General features: G+C 47.4%; 1 protein-coding gene and 1 non-coding gene across 7 annotated transcripts in view; one reads left to right on the top strand and one right to left on the bottom strand.

Moving 5' to 3' along the window:
* SMYD3 (SET and MYND domain containing 3) overlaps positions 1-20,086 on the top strand; it is a 682,604-nt gene that overhangs the window by 559,213 nt on the left and 103,305 nt on the right. For all 6 annotated transcript variants that reach the window (XM_053209274.1, XM_053209275.1, XM_053209273.1 and 3 more), the window contains one exon: positions 17,859-17,946. In XM_053209274.1, coding sequence (XP_053065249.1) covers positions 17,859-17,946 — 88 coding nt within the window. The remainder of the gene's footprint in view (positions 1-17,858; positions 17,947-20,086) is intronic.
* On the bottom strand, positions 15,919-16,023 carry LOC113595698 (U6 spliceosomal RNA). The gene has a single exon (XR_003416267.2). It is a non-coding gene; the product is annotated as a U6 spliceosomal RNA (small nuclear RNA).

Genomic DNA, 20,086 nt, shown 5'->3' with positions numbered 1-20,086 from the left:
TCCAGCCTTTCAATTAAGTTTGCTTTGCTATGAGATGTATCATTTAGATTTTTATTAATTTAAACATTTTGTGTCAACAGAAGGTAGATCATTATTAACTGGTGCAATGCGGTGTCTCACAAAATCCATACGTGTCACAGAAAAGTAATTAACTTCCTCATTCTACTGCCGAACAGATGTGTAACGGAATAACTGGCACCCAAGGGCGCTGAGCACATTTATTTATTTATTTATTTTGAGTCGTTAGATTGTTGACTCAGACCCCTCACTGCAAGTTTTCCAAACTTGGTTCTCTTTTCCATTCCCCGACCTGGGGTTGAAAATAGGTTTAGAACCATCATCCAGAATTATAAACTCATTTTTGGCTTATTGTGGGAACTTCAAGCTGTGGATGGGCTCTCTTTGAGAGGAGGGAAAGGTCTGATGACCTAGAGTCAAGAATACAGAAGACACACAGGGACCTTTGTTGTTGAACCCTTGGGGAAGGTTTAGCAGATGTTTGGGGCCGCAGGACTGGGTCAGTAAACCAAACCAATGTTTGCCAACCAGCTGAGGTTAAGTCAAGACCTTATGACGGACGGCAGACCATCGTCTCTCTTTCTTTCCAGTGACAGCTGTAATTCTACAGGTGTTTCTTTAGCCCCATTTTCCCTTGCCTGGGCTGTGGCCAGCATGTCCTGAGTCTGTCTCTGCACTGATACTCTGGAATTTCGTTTTTGTGCCAAAGCCAGAAGGATGTTTTTAGGAGGGACGTCTTCTGCAGTGTCCTGGTCACTTGGAAGGGGGCATCCAGCTTCACTGACCAGGCCGACAGGCCCTGTGTGGTCAGGTTCCTGCTCACATTTCCAAGCTCAGCCCAGTCTCGTAGCTGGGCCAGGCCAGGCTCTTTCCTGCCCTAGGGTCTTTGCACTTGTCTTCCCCTTGCCTGGAACAGTCTTCCTGTAGCCTTATGCTGGCCTGGCTCTCTGTCACCTCCTTAGAGAGATATTCTTCACCACCCTGTGAAGATCAGGTGCGTCTCTTAACCCTGTTGTTTTCTGCTCCCTCCTTATCTCCATTACGGCACAAACGGTTATTGCGTATTATTATTTGTAGTTGCCTGTTGGCTTGCTTGTGAAGAAAGTAAGAATGACCTTATCAGTCTTGTTTTCTGTTGTGTCTTCAATGGCCACACGGTGTTTCCATAATGATAACAGTGCTTAACAAATTTGTGTTGCATGAATGGATAAGTCAATAAATACTGTTACTTACCTAGCATTGAGCTAAGCTCTATAGGGTGCGCCAAGTAATAGGGTATTACTTGAAGCTTGTAAATGACTTTTGTCCATAAGCAATTTTATAATAGCTCTAACAGTAGGCCATCAGGAAGGAATATTCTTGTCCTTTCTTCCAACAGTTTTCAGCTCCAAACATGACCTACCCTGGCTCCCTACACCAAGATTTACAAACCTAGAAGTAAATCACCCCATGGAAAGACAGGTTATCAGCTTGGAAGATTCCCTCCGGTCTGTAGTTCGTGCTCCTAACATTTGTATCTCCTCCAAGAGAGCACATACTTCCGGCGTTTGTGAAACTAGACTTCAGTAACACAGGCTTGGTGGTGTACCTAGGTTTGTGAGTTTTCTGATCTGGTCAGGAGCATCTTACTCCCATTATCCTGTCGGATGTCTGTGTATTTCATAGGGACCCATGGGAGCCGCACCAGCCAGGGCAGGACCCTCCTCTCCAGGGCCTGCCAGGCCAGTGTCCCTGCTCTGTGTGAACATTTTAACGGAGATCTGCATGCGCTTTGTCAGGCCGTTCGACTCTTGGGCAGCTGCGATTGTAAAGTTAATTAACCTCACGAACTAAAAACTGCCTCTCGTAACTCACGTCGGAGTGCTCTATGTGCCCCGTGGAGCAGTGTAAATCTGCTCCTTGTTCCAGTCTTCAAGCGCTTGAATATTCATGGTGGCTTTCGGATCACACAACCAGGGGCTGGGATCCATCGCCCCCACTTCCTCGCTACTTGAACTTGAGGATGTTCCATCGTCTTCTCCAGCTGCGGCCGTACTCTATAGATGAGGGACTGAAGTGGCTTTTTCTTTCTGTCTTATTGAGAAGATTACGTGAGATAAAGCAGTTATAGCAGTTAGCACAGCGGACCCTCAATAAACACTATTACTGTTACTTCACCTGCAGCTGGCCGGTTCTCTGAGACTCCGCCCTACTTGCAAAATAAGGAGACAGATTCCTACCAAGCATGGTCCTGGGTGGACATCAGTCAGTCCTAAGACACGGTTGGGTGTTCAGCCAGCCAGGAATCTACACACGCATTCCCATCCTAACCAGATTGTGTTGTCTTTTTTTTTTTTTTTAAACCACTGAATTGAGGTGCGATGGACACACCAAGAGCTGTATGCATTTAATGTAGGTAATTTGGGGAGTTTGGAGGTAAGCACACACCGTGGAAACCATCACCACACTCTATGCTATAAATATATCCATCACTTCCAAAAGGTTTCTTCTACCTCTTTATTATTTTATTTTTTGGTGACAAGAGCACTTGAATCTTATCACAAAAAGATTCTCTAAGACCTGCCCTCTTAGCGAATACAATACAATACACTGTTGTCAACTGTAGGCACCGTGTTGTAGAGTAGACATTAGATTTCATCATCTCGCCGACAGAGAATATTAGGAAAGACCTTGTTAATACGTGTTGAAGTAAAACTGTATGGTGTTGGTAATATTCACCTGATCTGCTTATGTAACAATGAGTGCATATTGCCAAGATTTGTTCTTGATGGTGCCGTGCTGTCTCGAGTTTAGGTCACAGTACACTTGAGTCAGAGATGGACAGTCGGTTATCTGACTAAAGGCTGCCATCATGCAGACTTTCGTTTTCACCGTTCTCTTGCGATTCTGTTTGCTACCACTTTGGGCTTCCGCTGTCACTGCTTCCTCCCAGCTCAGCAGAAGGAATGATAGTGCTTTCACTGGTGTCTTCTCAAAGTTCTTTGACCTCTCTGGGATATAGTTCATCTGGAATTAAATGTGTGACCTTTTCTAAAATACCTTGTTCTAGTCTGTCTTATTTTGGGATAATTTTGGGAGAATGGAAAGGGAAAAAAACTAAGAATCGAGTATCTCTGTTGATCTTCGACCACTTGTCCCAGGCGGTAAGTGCACACTATTCTCATAAATCACTGCTTTTCTTCTGTGAATGTCCTGGGGTCGTCTGCCCTTGGTCTCACTTCCTGTGATGGTAGAGCTTGTGTGTTTAGCAGTGAGCGTAACGCGCGGGCTGCTGTCTCATTCTGTCCTGATACCAGCCCTGTGAGGTTGGTCCTCTAGTCCTGCTTCCGACTAGAGAGCTTAACAGGCATTTGTCATCAGTGTTCTCAGGTTTTGTTCTAGAAGGTGGACTAGTGCCCTTATACAAGCTCGAAATGGATTAGTGATGACTATGCCCTCATTATCGAAACCACAGCTGCTTTGTTACAAATGTAAAACTTCAAATGCAAAAATGCATTAGAAGCAGGAGCAAAGAGATGGGCAAGCCGTTCTAAAAATCTGTCATCGGTGTCGTGAGACCAGGAAACATTGGCGGTCTTCCTGGAGGTTAGGCGAGCATGCATTGGCTTCATAGTTGGAGAGAAGAAAGGTGATTCGCTCATTTGGCTTCCCCTACTTCTCCGTCCAAGCTCATGTTTGCTTCAACTCCCTCTTTTCTGCCATCCTGGCCCCCGTGGTCCCACCCATGGATGAATTCAGCCATGTGCTCCTGTACACCTCCCGCTCAAGGTCCAAAAGTGTCCTAAACGCCTTCTTTCCACACCCTGGGCTCCCCTGCAGCCCTCATCATGGAGTCAGTGCTCGCTAGTTACTCCAGTGTCCCCTCCATGGGCCACTCCCTCCCGAGCCATCACCATCTCTCTTAAATTAGCTCCTTACTCCCAACCCTGTCCCCAAGGCCATTGCCTTCTTCAGGTTTACGTCATCTCATTCTGGACTCTTGCAACATCTCCCTAACTCTTCTCACCCACACTCCCTCTACCTTTCCATGTATTTCCACGTAGATATTTGGACAACATAGATTATATCTAGAATCCTTCCATGTCTCTGTTGCCCACACAGAATCAAGTTCATCCTTTCCTGGGGCTTCCGCCCTGCTCTTCAACCTCATCTTGAGACCCTTGCTTTCTCCCCTGTCCCTCTATTAACTGACCTTTTGTTTTCAGGTCTGTGGGCATATCCTGAAGTAGGTCCCCAGTTAGCACCCCCCCTAAAAAAAAACCATCTTACTGGGGTGCCTGGCTGGCTCAGTAGGTTGAGTGTCTAACTTCGACTCAGGTCATGATCTCACAGTTCGTGGGTTCGAGCCCCACGTCGAGCTCTGTGCCGACAGCTCAGAGCCTGGAGCCTGCTTCGGATTCTGTGTCTCCCTCTCTCTGCCCCTCCTCTACTCGCGCTCTGTCTCTCTCAAAAATAAATAAACATTAAAAAAAATTTTTTTAAAGCGTCTACCTATGAAAAAGCAGCCTTCAAAACAGCAGTTGCTGCAGACCTGGTAGGTGCACCCCCCACGCTCTGAGTCACCACCCCTGCCCCCCGCCCCCCGTCTCCACCTCCTGCCATCTTCTGCCCCTCTGTCATGCTGCTTCCTCCTTCTCTTGACTCTTGGCTAATACTTGTAGAGCCTTCAGGATTGAACTCAACTGTTGTCTTCCCTGGGATACATTGGTGAGCCCTAGCTGGGTAAAGTATGCCCCAGCTCTGTGTCCCCAGATCCCCAGGGCTCATCTCTTGTGGCACAGCATTCAGAAATGATGCGTGTATGTCAGCCACAGGACTGTGAGCCCTTCAGGGCTAGGCCACCTCCCATGTACGTCTTTGCGTTTCCAGCGCCTGGCCCGTGTATGTGGAGAGGAAATGTTGTGTGTATTGAACTAAAGATAGTCTCAAGGGCCCGGTATGACAGTGCTGTGAACTTGATCACTGTTTGTGTCTGTTATGAATAAACTAATTTGTGCCAATGGGAGATGCCGTCGTAGATTGAAGAGACCAGGAAAAAGCCTAAACCGTTATGTGCTTGTGGCAAATCTTGATGCTGTGGACACAGGTGTGATCACAGAGATTAGAAGTGGGGTCGGGGGGGGGGGGGGTGAGGCAGCACACACCAGGCTGGGGTCCCTGTTCCTGACCGTGCGTCACAATCACCTGGCGAGCTTGTGAAAGACACAGATCCCTGCCTCCCCCCCCCCCCCCCCCGCTGGCAGGGGTTCTGCTGTCACTTGCCGAGGTGGGGCCTGGGCCTCTGTATTTTTAAAAGCTCTCCAGGTGACTGTAAATATATACCCAGGGCATCACACCTGACAACAGAGGATCAAAGCTGCAGGAACGAACAGGTGTGAGTTTGAAGGGAAGTCAGAGACCTCAGGACCCCATAAAGCACATTCCTGGCACGGATTGGGGTGGGTCTGTGGGTGTGTGATTGGTAGGGTGGGGCAGCAAGTCAGACCAGTCCAGTGCCCTAGGGCGAATGCAAGCCTCCGAGATCTATAAAAAAGGGCATATCCCGAATAGCTCAGCTCCCCGTGGTGATGAAAACCAGGTTTTGCCCTAGGTTAAACTCTCTGAATGAAGTTCTGTCTACTCCTGCATGGAACAGGAGGAATTTTCATATTTGTTTACTTGAAGAAGTCCTTGCCTACTCTAATTGATGATAAGCATTGACTGATATTAGAATCTTACTCTCACCTAGTCTAGAAAGTCAAACAGATTGTGAAACAGAAATGTTAAAGGAAAACAGCTGGGCTATATGCTTTTGACCCACAACGTATGACTCAAAAAGAGACTGGTGTCATAAACTCTCCGTGACTGGCATCATGGCATTCCCGGAGGCAAGGGGTACGAGAAGAGAGAACTACGTCACCTTGTACACCCAAAATGCCATTTTGGACATCCAGACTTGGGATAAGGGCCTTGTCAGACAGCAATACACAGATTTTATCTATACCTACGCCGTTTGGGGCAGATTTGAAATTAGCCGTTGCCAGCCTGCCGTGAGGAACGGTGCCTGTGACTCGGCCCCTTAGGAGCAGGGGTATTCCGAGTACACAGGCACATATTTCAAGCTCTCCCTATGCTTTCCGGCATGCCCTCTGTGAAGTCACTGGCCCCTCTCTGTACCCCTTTCTCTTCCTGTGCAGCCGGGACACCTCTGGTCATCATCTGGTGATGTTTATGAAGCTCCACCAGACCTTTGTCTGAAAGGCCCCGTTGACAGTAATGCGTGCCCGGTGTGAGAGATGGTTACGAGAGAATGGAGGTGAGGGCAGGGTGCCAAACGTGGCCAGCGCTTTTATCTTTGACGTTATAAAGAGGTCCCCTGGCCAAGGGCCAGCCTGGGGTTTACTGGAATATAAAATGCAGACGTGTGCTGTCTCCTGTTGGTGGGGCGCCAGGGCGAGTGCTCCCCGTGCATTCCACCAGCTCTTCATTTCCACAGGATGCAAGGTTGCCAGGCAGAGCATCTGAGCCCTGGCAGTTTTATGCAGGGTCTCTGATGGGTATGGGGTGGGGCAAAAGGAGACCTGAGCCACGGAACCTGGTCCCTTCCGTCCCCTCTCACCCCCCAGCCCTCCACCCAGACCTCAGAAAGAGTGTTTTCTCTGCCAGACCCTCAGCCCGTGAGTGATTGCCCTTTGGAATTACCCACCCCTGAGCTTCCAGGAACGGAACTCGGCACAGACTAATCCAGGGACGACAGATTTTGAATAATTGGAGGTACACTGACTTTTTTCTACTGAGAGACCAGTGCAATTCTGGGCTCTTTCCTTTCTGGGACTAATTCTTCCTCTCAAACTGGAACATACTCCCTTTGAACTTTTTGCTTGTTTGGTGCACGGTCTGAGGATGTCATTGCTGCCTTACAAGGCGGTCGTAAGAACTGGTGAATTTGTGCAGGCCAGCTCTGAGAAGGTAGGGGAGGCTGTCAGAAATCGCATTAACCGATGTAAAGGGACAGATCCTGATGTCACATTACTTTCCTTTGGTCGCCCTTATGATTACCTCCTAAAAAAGCATGTCTAGACCTCTGTCCTGGACTCATCGTCTGAAATTGTTAGCGTGGACCCCAACTACACCGTCCCCTTGGTTTGGGAGCACAGATTAAATAACCGGATGTGTTTGCTTTAGCGGATGAGCGAATACCGTGTTCTCGCGTGAGTCCGGAACGTCTCCCGCTGTAATCATTCTACATACAAATGTTGGAGGGAACGTGTGAATTAAATAATCATTGTCAAATCCTTGGGTTGGCAGAGAGCACTGCTGGGTTAGGTGCCGTCTTTGTTCAGTCCTTTGCACGCTCTCCAGGCTCTGACTGGTGTGTTTCACACGTGAGAAAACTCAGCCTAAAACAGAATGAAGGAAAAATCTAGAGAAGGGAGATGTTTGCAATGTATCGTCCAGCCACCGATTCCAAAGTCTCTCCCCTTCCCTAATTTCAGGTCTCTCCTCACGCGCAATACACACACCATATACTTAGGGGACTGGTGGAGCGGAATGATGAGTTTCCATCTCCGTGGTAACCTCCGTCAGGTGCTCACCTGGGGAGGCTGAGCCGGGAGGCATTGTTAGCCTCTGGTCCCCCAGCGGCCGGCGGCAGAGCCTGGACGGGGGCTGCAGCCTGCCTGGTTCCATTTTCCCCGGTCTGCCCCCCACGCCCTCACGTACGCCAGGAGCGCCGAGCCCGGATCTTGCTGTTGTTCCTCCTGTTTCAAATGCCTCTGGAGACACCACGTCTGGGTTACCCTGACCTTCGCTGTCAGAACACTGCCCCTTCTCCCTGGCGGGATTCTGCCCTGCTGCTGTGGCAGACGCTCGCATCTGTTCCCAAAGAAGGAACGCAAGAGGTGGCGGTGTGGCGGGCTGGGGGAGCCGAGGGCCGTGGATTGGGTCCCCGTTAAAACAAAACCCGCCCTGAAACTTGGGGGTGTATTTGATCTTAGTGACTGTTGCGATTAGAACGATTGTTCCTGTACAATCGTTGCCTTTTTTCCCCAGTCCCAACCCTCCCACCTTGTGGGGTTCCCCCCACGGGGCTGGCAGGACCCCTCGAGGGGTTTGCGGGTTTACAGCTACACGGCCACCGTTTGATCATCTCTGTACAAATGTGAAAAGAATTTGCTCGAATGTGCTTTTGCAAGCTGAGCCAGTAGCCTTCTGCCTCACGTAGTCCCTGATATACATTCTCAGGAACACATCTTTCCAGCTGGAAGGAGAGTGCAGGGAAGGGCCTCCTCCCTAAATGTCTGTGTGTCATGTCGAGCTGCGTTTCTGTATCAGCCAGTCGTGCTCGTTTTCCACCAAATGTTGCACCCAAGGCAGATTTTCAGCAGGCATCACTGACCCGGGTGGGCTCTCAAATTGCCCAAGTGTGTGACTGCCAAGTGCTTTTCATTTCCCCTAAAGTGACCTGATTGTACAAGCAATGAGCTGATTTCTCCGAGAACGGGGTTTAGTCACTGGGATAAGAATGCGTGGGACAGAGGGAGGGGAGCTGTTGAGATGGGAGCTGGAAAAGGCCTATAGTGGTTCTAGAAGGCTCACAAGGCTGCTGTCACTTTCCTAGAAGTGGTGAAGGGGACATTCCCCTTCCGGCAATTCTGTGTACCTGGAGACTTGACCTTGAACTTGCAGTTGGTTCCCATGTTGTGGTCTTGTGGAAATGTGTAGTTGCTGTAGAATCCCATTTCTTTTTCTTTTTTCTTTTTTTAATTTTAGAGAGAGAGAGAGAGAGAGAGTGCAAGTGGGGGAGGGGCTGAGGGGAGAGAGGGAGAGAGGGAGAGAGAGGAAGAATTCCAGGCAGTCTCCATGCTCAGCGCAGAGCCCGATGCAGGGCTTGATCCCACAACCCCGGGATCGTGACCTGGGCTGAAATCAAGAGTCGGACGCTCAACTGACTGAGCCACCCAGGCGCCCCAGTAGAGTCCTGTTTCTCTCTGAGAAATAAATGGGTGAGATGGGCGTTGGCCGGTGCTGACAGCGACATTGAGAACATAAAACCAGGTGACAGTTGAACGGAGTGCTGCTGCTAAAGGCCCGGGGTGTTTCACGAACCCTCTTCAACAGCAGCATTTATTTGGACTGGGCTCAGTGCCCCTCGGTGCCCGAATACTCCTGGGCTGGATGCCGGCTAGTGGTGGGACCGGCTGGTTGGAGATGGCATGCCACCCCGGCGACAGGACATTCGCTTCCAGCTCACCCAGCTCAGCTGGAGGGTGTGAGGGGCGGGAGGCTGGAGCTTCGGGCTCCAGTTGAGGACACAGGACTTGCTTGTGCAAGTCGCGTGCAGGCTCCGAGACCTCGCCATTTCACAAAGCACGTGAGAAAATAACCTTTGTAAGGCTGTGTCATTTCACCTGCGGTCTCTTAACAGCCCCTGGAGGACCTTTTCACCTGCATCAGTTATTCCTGATGCTCCAGTTATCATGGAACCCCTTGGAAAGTGACAAGGGATTGTGACCTCGGAGGTCAGGGGCCGTTCGGTGTAGTTCTTGGTGAACGGGAGAAGCTTGTTGACGAAGTTGAGCCAGAATCTTCCGGGGAGAGGGAGTGGGACGTGCAGGGATGTGGGGCACGGCATAGTCAGAGCTCGATGGCACATCCTCTGGTAGAGCAAGACCACTTTTCTCCCTCCCACCAAACAGAGCAGACTCCAGTCAGACCTCCAGGGACCCCTGCCTGCTCAGGTGGGAATTGAAAACTCAGACCACGGTGCCATTCGTGACCTTGGTACTTCTAGAGGGTGCACAAGAAAGGGTTAGAAGGTGCAGCTGCTAGAGAATTACTACACTGAAGATTAGCTTCAGGAAGGACAACTGCCCTGCCAAGGTCACACACGTGTGGAGCAGGGACTCAGCTCTACGTTTTTAGGACCCTAAATCCAGTGTCCCTCTCGCCACGTTCTAACTGTTGTGTACAATCGCTTGTTAACTGCTGATTAGAACGTGCTGCAAGTTGAATGTGCTTCGGGCAGAGAACATTCCTTCCTTCACGTTCTTCCCGAATCCATAATGCCCATTGACTTGTGGGCCGTTGATAGGAGAATGAACGCTCTCTATTTTTAACCACTCTTTTTTCCACCTTACGAAAGAGCCACTTTCCCCCTCAAGTTAAATCTGAATTGCTTTCAGTTGTTTTTGCCAGAGGAGGTAGAAATTGGTTCCAGCAGAGATGTTTCCTGTGAATCACAAAGGTTTTGAATGATGTTGTATATTAATCTGTTAGTCCCAGTACATTATCCACGAACCAGGGTACCTCAGTCAAGGCTCTTCAGGTTGAACTTTGTTTCCCCTCGAGATTTTGAACTTCAAGATTTTCCATCTCTCCCCTAAGTGCAGACACTATGTTTGAATCTCACTTTGCTTTAAAAACAAAACACATGAAAAAAGCCTCTCCTTTTGAGACACTAGAATTATTGAATTACTGGAAAAGTTTGTAAGTATTCGGTAATTTTATTTCCCATCCTATACTCATCTCCCTCCAATCCAATCTAATTAGGCTTTGCAGGAGGATTGGATAACAGGAAGTACTGGAAGCAGATTGCTTTTCTCCTTTTCCTTTTAATGGGAACCATCTGAAATCAGCCCAGTGCAGGAGCTCCGGCACCCAGCGCTCGTGAGCCGAGTGAGCACATCTGTTTAAGTGTTTCACATGCAGAGTAGATCTGGATGGCTGCATCCCATGTTTGAGCCTGATAGAGCCCATGGTTTTTCCCAAGGACGGACAGCCTTGCTGAATTCCAACCTTACCCAGTTGAAGAAACTCGAATTTCGAATCCCCCACTGGCGCCTGGCAGGTATGCTTCCTACTCTGAAACCCAAAGGAAGCACTTGGCCGATTGAATGTAATTGTGTTGAGTGGCACCCTTTTATGTAGCGGTGAGATTATCTCATATCATCTGGCACCTATTTTTTTTTCCACAGCGAAGGGAATGATGCTAGGGTATTGATTTAGCAGCTGTGTTTGAGGGAACTTAAATGGCCTCGCTGATCCATTCAGGGTCAGATGGAGGCAGGGGCCTCTGGGCCAAGTGAGCAACAGGGTTCTCAGGAGGAGGTCGGAGGGAGGAGCCAGGAATCAACACAGTCTGCCCCCAGATAGCTGGGATGCGGTTGTCAGAGAGCCTGGTTCCGGAGCCAGTGAGGGATTTCTTATGCCGGGGGAGGGTTCACAGCTATGTTCTAGACTGGTCTCTGGGCATCCGGCAAATACCGGCAGCTACAGTGGAAACGTAGCCTTTCCCCACAGAGTCGTGACATAGTAATATGAGAAACGGGTCAGGACACAAGTATGGTGTGAAACAAACCAGCCTCCGTTTCCTTGGTTGAGATTCTCTTTCCTGTTGTTGTGGAGTCGAGGTGTTTTCTTGTAATACTGGTCCCCGTGGATGGAAGATCATGTGTCTCTCTTCATTCGTTTACTCTGTCACCAAACACGTACCAAATAACGTCCCATGCTGGCACTGGGAACACACGTGATTGGGTCGTGGTCCCTCGAACAGTTCTGAGGCTTGCGGGGGACGCAGTAAGGCCGAGCCCGAATGACAGCTCGGTGCTGAGAGAGGTGTGCAGAGTGTGACTGGGTAGCTGTAGTTGTCCAGGGGGGCTGGGCTAACTCAGAGGGCGGAAGTAGAACAAGATTTCCCGATGAGGACATTTGGGTCCGGTCCTTCAGGGACAAATGGGAAGAAAACCAAAGAAGTGAATGGAAGTGGTGACCCAGGGGATGGACAGGCACTGCAGTCCAGGTCCTTCCAGAGTCCAGAGGGAAGGATTGCAGTTGAAGAGTAGGTGTTGGTATCATGGCAGTAAGATAGAGCCCGGGGCATGTCAGATTGGGGTGGGGCTGTGAGAGGAAAGAATGGGGGGGTAAGAAGGAACCAGGTATCTAGAGAATGGACTCTTGAACTGTGGGGAGTAGTTTGCACCTGGCCCCCAGCGGGGAAATGGGGTGATGAGTAGAGGAGCTTGGGAGGCCACAGAAGGGAGACACTTGGGAGACTCATTCTTACCACATCCTGGGAGCAGCCACCATACTTCTGCCTCCAAGGAATTCTTGCCATGTTTTTACTGGTTCAAGTGAAGACAGGCTCTTTAAGGACTTTTCTGGAACTGTGCAAGAGAGTGGTCCAGAGGTAGAGCTGACCGGGCTGTGTTTTACTTCAGCCTCTAGAGTGATCAGGTGGAAGGAACAGTGGTGGTTATCCAAGCCAACTTCCTATTTTCTGGGTGAGGGAGCTGAGGCCCAGGAAAAGGAAGGCTTGCTTAGGGACATCCAGCCAGTCAGGGCAGAGGTGCTATTACCGGTCCTGGAACCGACATGTCCTGAATTATCTCCATCATCTCCCAGCAGACTGAGCTTCTCAGAAGCCCTTCTGCTTATAGTCTGAATTATTGTTATCATTTGTAGAAAACTCAACAATGGTACGTTTGATTTAAAAGAAGAAAAAAATATATATATATGCACACACATACATATATACGCATATACACGTATATATATGTATATATGTATATATATGTATATATACATACACACATATATATGTATACATATATATGTGTGTATGTATATATATATATATAATATACAGATATATATATATGCATAAAATGAATGTTTCCACCTACTGGAAACAAATTTCAGGACTTACCCGTTTAAGCCCTGTTTACATAGTAAAGCTAAAATTCAAAAAGGATTTTTTTCCCCTTAAATAACTCTATCTTGAATGATAGCAAGTATCTCGGATGTGTTCGGATAAGAAATAATGAAATAAGGATATAAATTTACTGGTTTTATACCTCAGGGACCTTGAAAAAGAACATGATAATTTACTCTTATATTTGCAAATTGAAGAAATAGATGTAAATTATGCTTCCCTAAGTAGTTTCTATGCACATATATTTCCTATATATATGAACACGTGTGTATATGCATATGTACACACATTATTGAATGTGCCCCTCCTCGGTGTGGAGAGAGGAGAGACAGACCCTATTGTGGGGACAGTCACAGGAGAAGTCACAGAATATAACAAAGTCTGTGGGAGTGGGGGGGGTTGGGAACCTGAGCATGTAGTGAATACACGCTCTCATCATGGTGGAACATTCCAGGGAACTGATGGTTAGCCATTAGTGAATGCTGCTTGTCTCACTCCAATATAGAGTGCTCTCAGGAGCGATTTCTGAGTGTTTGGAAACAGATCCAAAGGTTGCCTTCTCCTCTGGTAGGTGATGAAGTCTTAGTCTCAACCCAAAGAACAGCTAGTCAGATTACTGAGCAGGTTTAGTTGTGAGTACAGTTCCCATGTGAAATTATTCTGTCTCACCCTGAGGTCATGAGGGCCACGGTCTCTCCCCGTTTTGTGGAAGACAGCGAGATCCGCTATGAGTTCCATGTTGGTGGATTGATTACCCTTTTCCAAGTGCTGCTGTTAGGAAGATCCTGGGACCACGGGTTGAAGAGAATTTTGAAGCTACCCCCTCAAAGACCTGTTGCATCTTTCAGAGCTTGAGCTCTGAGGCCAGACAGACTTGGATTTGAATCTCACCTCTGGCAATTAGGGACAGAAGGACATTTGTAGCAGTTAATTAAGCATTAGGGCTATCTTGTGCCTCATTTGTGGGTTATAGGTGTTGATGCCCTATGAGGATGTTGTGACGAATGATTGAAATACATCCACGAGACATCCAGGTTATTGCCAAATAAATGTGAATTTTCATCTTCCAGACCCATCCTAGAGACATTTAACTGGGCCTTGGTTACATACCATGCTCTGTGCTGGTATTTGGGAGAGGCAGGATCAAAGAAGAATAAGACCTATATTTAACTCTCAAATGGGAAAGATGTGGGGCGCCAAGGTGGCTCAGTCGGTTAAACGTCCGACTTCGGCTCAGGTCATGATCTCGCGGTCCGTGAGTTCGAGCCCCGCGTCGGGCTTTGTGCTGACAGCTTGGAGCCTGGAGCCTGCTTCGGATTCTGTGTCCCCCTCTCTCTCTGCCCCTCCCCTGTTTGCACTCTGTCCCTCTCAAAAATAAATAAACATTTAAAAAATTTTATGGGAAAGATATGACATGCACACACACTGCAGCTGAGGACCTCTATCCACACCGGCCTTCTTGCTGTCTCTGAAACATCGGGCCAGCCCTGCCTCGGCATCCTGGCACTAGCTGCTGGCCCCTCTTCCAGGAGTTCTTATCTCCCACCCCTCTACCTCTCCCAGACCTTTATCTTATCAGCGAGGCCTTCCTGGATAACCCTGCTTAAATGGAACTCCCTGGGGCCAGTGCTCCCTGTCCCTCTCCTTCCGACAAATAGTATTTTACGTGTGTGTTTTTTTCGGTCATTCTACGCTCCTCCCACCTCTTCAGAGAAGACACTAGGATTTCTTTACCGCTTTATTCTCAGTGCCTAGAGCATTGTGCTAGGTAGGTCCTCAGTAGGTGCTAACTGAATAGATAAATGGTTGTGGGGTTGAGCCCTGTGTCGGTCTCCAGACTGAGCATGGAGCCTGCTTGAGATTCTCTCTTTTTCTCTTTCTGCCCCTCACTGCCCCCCCCACTCTCTCTAAAATTAAAAAAAAAAAAATTAATTTCAGCTGCAGGGAGGTGCATGTGCCAAGGTCCAGTGGCCAGAAGAACAGCAGCTATGTGGGACTGTGTTAGTTTCCTATGACTGCCGTAACAGACGATCACACACTCAGTGGCTTAAAACAACACAGATTTATTGTCTTGCAGTTCTGTGGGTCAGAAGCCCGACACCAGTGTCCCTGGGCTAAAACGAAGGTCTTGGCAGGGCTACCTTCCTTTGCGGAGTCTCCGGGGGGGATTTGTATCCTTGTCTTTGCTGGCTTCTGCAGGTGGCCTGTGGTCTGTGGGTCCCTTCCTCCACCTTCTTAGCCAACAGTGAGGTTGGGTCCTCCCGTCACATCGCTCTGACCTCTTACTCTGCCTGCCTCTTCCACCTGCAAGACCCTTGTGATTCCCTTGGGCCCACCTGGGGAATCCAGGGCACTCGCCTTAATCTCACTTGCAGCTTAATTCCCCTTTGCTGTGTACCCAAACCTGTGCGCAGGTTCCGGGGATCGGGACGTGGACATCTTTGGGGGCATCTGTGCCGCCTCCCGGAGAGTCTAAGAAGCAAGACGTTTTGTCTAGAGCCTAAGGCTTGAGCTGCCAGTCGCAAAATATCAAACAGGAAAATGTCATCCTAAACCACCATGGCTGTCGAGATTTAGCACGTGGGCTTTATCTGGAAGGTGCTAACAAGTTGCTTCGGAATGAAGTGGTGGGGCTGAGGCTTTAGGAGCTAAATGTGGACTTAGGGCAGGGATTTAGAAGGAGACTGATGTTTACCTTTTTTAAAGCAATTCATTTCTGTTTCCTCTCCTATGGATAGAAAGCTAGGTCCTTACTCAGAATATCCCCAAGGGGCGCCTGGGTGGCTCGGTCGGTTAAGCGGCCGGCTTCGGCTCAGGTCACGAGCTCGCGGGTCCGTGAGTTCCAGCCCCGCGTCGGGCTCTGGGCGGACAGCGCGGAGCCTGGGGCCTGCTTCCGATGCTGCGTCTCCCTCTCTCTCTGCCCCTCCCCTGTTTGTGCTCTCTTTGTGTCTCAAAAATAAACGTTAAAAAATTTTTTTTAAATATTAAAAAAAAAAAAGAATTTACCCAAAAAAGCAGGGTCCACTTATGGTTTCTTTTTTTTTTTTTTTAAGTTTATTTATTTTGAGAGAGAGAGAAAGAGAAGAAGAGAGAGAGAAGGAGTGGGAAGGGGCAGAGAGAATTCCATCCAGGCTCCGCACTGCCAGCATGGAGCCTGATGTGGGGCTCAAACCCACAAACCAGGAGATCGTGACCTGAACTGAAATCAAAAAAGCATGGAACATTTGACAAATTTGCATCACCTCCTTGCACAGGAGCCATGCGAATCTTCTCTGTATTGTTCCAATTTTAGTATATGTACTGTCGAAGCAAACACTGGATTCCTTTTAAAAACCACCCAATATTATTATTCATATGCACGACATGTCTACACAGAGACCCATGAAGCCCTCCTACACAGACACATTCACACAAGCTCACGTATTTCCTCACATGTGTACCTGCTGCCTCGCCCTGTTCATGGGATCTCTTTTCTGTGGCTCTCTGTGGCCCTCATTTGTTCTCTGCCCTGGCAGACCTGTGTGCTGTGTATCTTCCTGCCAGTAACAGGCTTACTCTGGTGGTGGTTCTCACAAGGGTCATCGTATAAACCTCTCTAGTAGGCATGCAAAAATCTCCAGGGAGACCTCCATTGTTTGAAAATGTCTGCCTCCCGCACCTTTGCCGTGATTTGACCATGATTTGATATAACTTCCTGAGATGGTTCTTCTCCCTGACACCCATCGAGAGTTTAATGAATATCGAATACCTGGTTTTGAATGGTGTCTGATGACAATTTCTTAAGCTTTGAGTAGCCTCCTTAAAGCAGCTCTGTCCAACAGAACCTTCTGTGATGCCAGAACTATTCTGTATCTGCACTGCCCAGTATGGTGGTCATGTGGCTACCGAACTCCTAAAATGTGGACATACAGGAAGAATAAAGGACTTGCTTACTAACCCAGAGGACAAACATTTAATAAATGGTAACCTACACTTTTATTTTGTTTTGAATTACTTTTTAAAATGTTGGGTGTCTTTTTTCCCTTTTCTTTTTTCTAGTTTTTGCAGAAGTCAAAATTCGTTCACATGGGTGTAATTGTACTCATCTTACTCTTTCCTAGACCCGTTTTGATTGATAACAACATTTTTGATTAAAGTACCTTTGGTCTCCAAACAAATGATTCTTTCTCTTGCCCCTCTTTACTCTTCCTGATATATATCAGCTTTATTGAGATATAATTCACATAGCATACAATTCAGTCATGTAAAGTATATAATTCAATGGCTTTTAGTATTTTTACAGAGTTGTAGAACCATTAATACAGTGGATTTTATATTTTCATTGTCCCAAGAAGAAACTCCGTCCTCATTAGTGGTCCCTGCCCAGTTCTCCCCAACCCCGTCCCCCTCCCTAGCCAATTAGTAATTGGCTTTCTGTCTCTGTGGGTTTGTCTATTCTGAACATTTCATATCATATATATATATATATATATATATATATATATATATATATATATGGAATCTTATAATATGTGGTCCTTTGTGACTGGCTTCTTTCACTTAGCGTGGTGTTCTTAGGGTTCATCCGTGTTGTAGTAATCCGTTTCTTTTTACTGCCAGTAATATTCCATTGTATGGATATGCCACATTTTATGTATCCATTCATTGGCTAAGGGACATTTGGGTCATTTCCACCTTATTTGCTAGAATTATGCTGCTGTGAATATTGACGCACAACTGTGTCTGTGAACCCAGGTTCTCCTTTCTCTCGGGTATCTAGAGTGGAATTGTTAAATGATATGGAAGCTCTGCTCAACCTTTTGAGAAACTGCCAGGCTATTTTCCAGAGTGCCTGCATCATTTCACATTGCTGCCAGTAATACATGAGAGTTTCAGTTTCTCTACATCCTCACCAACATTGGTATTATGTTTTTTCTTGACATCCTTATAGCCAAGCTGATGGGTGTCAAGTGATAACTCCGTGTGGTTTTCATGTGTATTTCCCTAATGGCTAATGATGTTGAGCATCTTTCCATGTGCTTATTGGCCGTTTGTATATCTTTTTTGGAAAAATGTCTGTTCAGATCCTTTGTCCATTTTTTTTTCCTTTGCCTGTTTTTTAATTAAATAATTTGTCTTTCTTTCTGTTCTCTTAATTTGGCCTGGGCAGGATGCTGACATGCTTACTGGTGATGAGCAAGTATGGAAGGAAGTTCAAGAATCGCTGAAAAAAATTGAGGAACTGAAGGCACATTGGAGTATCCTTTTACCTGTGGATTGAGCTGTACCCTTGGGATTGCTTCTTTATTGGTTGGAGCTTGGTGTTAATGAAACCCAAGTCCACGGTTTGACTTCTGTGTGAGCCAGTGAGCTTCATTCTGTGTCATGGTCACAGGCTGCATCCCAATCCCTGCCAACAGTTTGGGTAATGGCTAGGGAAGGCCATGACCGGATCAGTGTGAGTACCTCACCACCATTCAATAGTAATCAAAAGTCATGACCAGTAATTGGACAGTAAATAGTAGTCTGTATACAAGGTAACAAATTTCTAAATTCCCTTTGCCTATAACCTATATCTCCGGGAAAGAATAACTCAGAATCCTTATAATTTAATGTCATTGACCCTCAGATCTAGAAGCTTCATATTAAATTAACCACAACTACAATGGCAGTGGGAGTCACCGCATAATAAATTTTCTTGGCATAAACAGTAAGGACCATGAGTGGGTCAAAGTTCAGAGAGTAGGAGAGAGCACTTATGCTGGAGGCTATGTGGGGAGGCTATGCTGACGTTATGCTGAATGAAAGGTGGCCCAAATCAGGGACAGGGTTTGGATGGGCAGAGGCTGAGGAGGGGGTCACTGCCAGTAGGGGAGGTCACCTGAGCAAAAATGCAACAGAGGGAAACCACCCGGTAAGAAGAAATAGACCAAGATGAAAAAGATCGAAATGTCATTCAGATGCCGCGGGGAAATTCTTACCCCGATCAGTAAGCAAATCTGCAGACGAGGTGTTCTTGAAAGCATTGTAAAGAATAGGAGAGGTGGATAGATAGATGTTCTTACCTTCAAAGGTGAAATAAGTAATTTCTGAAGTCTGTACCCAGTGGGTGGTTTTTTGTTTGTTTGTTTGTTTGTTTGTTGTTGCAGGTTGGGTAAGGAATCTGTAATTGGTTACTAAAGGAAGGAAAAAGGAAGCTGTGATCAGCCCGAGGCTGCAGGGTTTACCAAGAGCAAAGGAGTCCCAGCTTTCTTTGGCAAAGTTTGTATGTAGATTCCAGAAGGAGATTCAGTTAGAAGTGGCCAAGAAATTGATGCTGGATGCTAGCCTGGCCGGACGTCTTCCTAAATGGTTGAACAGCCAGCCATATGAGAAAATGCTGCCACCCGGGTCCCTGTCACTCTGGAGTTCTCTGTCCCCCCCGCCTCCAGTTCTCTTCCACCTTTGACTGTACCTTGAGTGAACACACGGAGCATAGGGTCATCACATTCCCAAAGGTTATAGTGGGGAGGATGGCAGAGGGGGGCTGATACGATCCCTGAAGGTTTGAATGATGCCTGAATCCAAAAAGATGAAATGCAACAAGAACGTATATAAAATCTTCTGTCTGGGTCAAAAAGCTTAAGTCTGTAAATGTACATAAAGCTTAGCAATAGCAAAACATGTGAAACAATTTTAGGGTTTTAGTAAACAGCAAAGTTTAATAAAGTTTACAAGGATGATATAACCCTTCAAAAAACTACTGTGATCTTGGGCTGTATTAGAGAAAAGAAAGTAAGAAAGGTGATGCTTTTAGTGTGATCGTATCTGTAGTTTTCTGTTCACTTTAGGGTAGGACATGTTAAGGAAGGTGTAGGAAAATTGGAATTGGTTTTGAAGAATGGAGCCAGGATCCCAGTGGAATTTGAAACCCTGTCCATAGGAAGGATTGGCATTATTGGGAAAACAGTCAAATCTGGGAATGAGAGGGGGTCCTCCTTGGGCTCAGAGAACCGTTACAGTTAGAGAAGTAGGGTCATTCTCTGTTGTCCCATGCAGTAGAATTAGGTCCCTGATGACCCTGCTACAGTTGGGTTTCACTGCAAACTGACTCTGTGCCTGCCACCTTGCCAGTCACAACCCAGCCTTTGGCCCACCCTTAATCGTGGAATAGATCAGAGGGTCTATTAAGAGGACACAACCCTGCACTCACAACTCTCACACGTAAATGAATACCTGTTTTGGTAAATATGTATTTGAGAGGCATCAAAGGCAGAGTAGTCAGCTCTGGGAGGTTAAAGAAGGTTCCAGAGAGGAGGTGACCACTGAGTTGTGTCTGGGAGGCACAGTGGGAATTCTCCAGGCCGACGCCGTGAAGAAGGGCACCCGCCAGAGCGGGGAGCCTGTGTAGACAGGCAG

Source organism: Acinonyx jubatus, chromosome E4, assembly GCF_027475565.1.
Source record: "Acinonyx jubatus isolate Ajub_Pintada_27869175 chromosome E4, VMU_Ajub_asm_v1.0, whole genome shotgun sequence".
In the NCBI taxonomy this organism is placed as follows: Eukaryota; Metazoa; Chordata; class Mammalia; order Carnivora; family Felidae; genus Acinonyx; species Acinonyx jubatus.
This window is presented reverse-complemented; position numbering and strand designations above follow the sequence as displayed.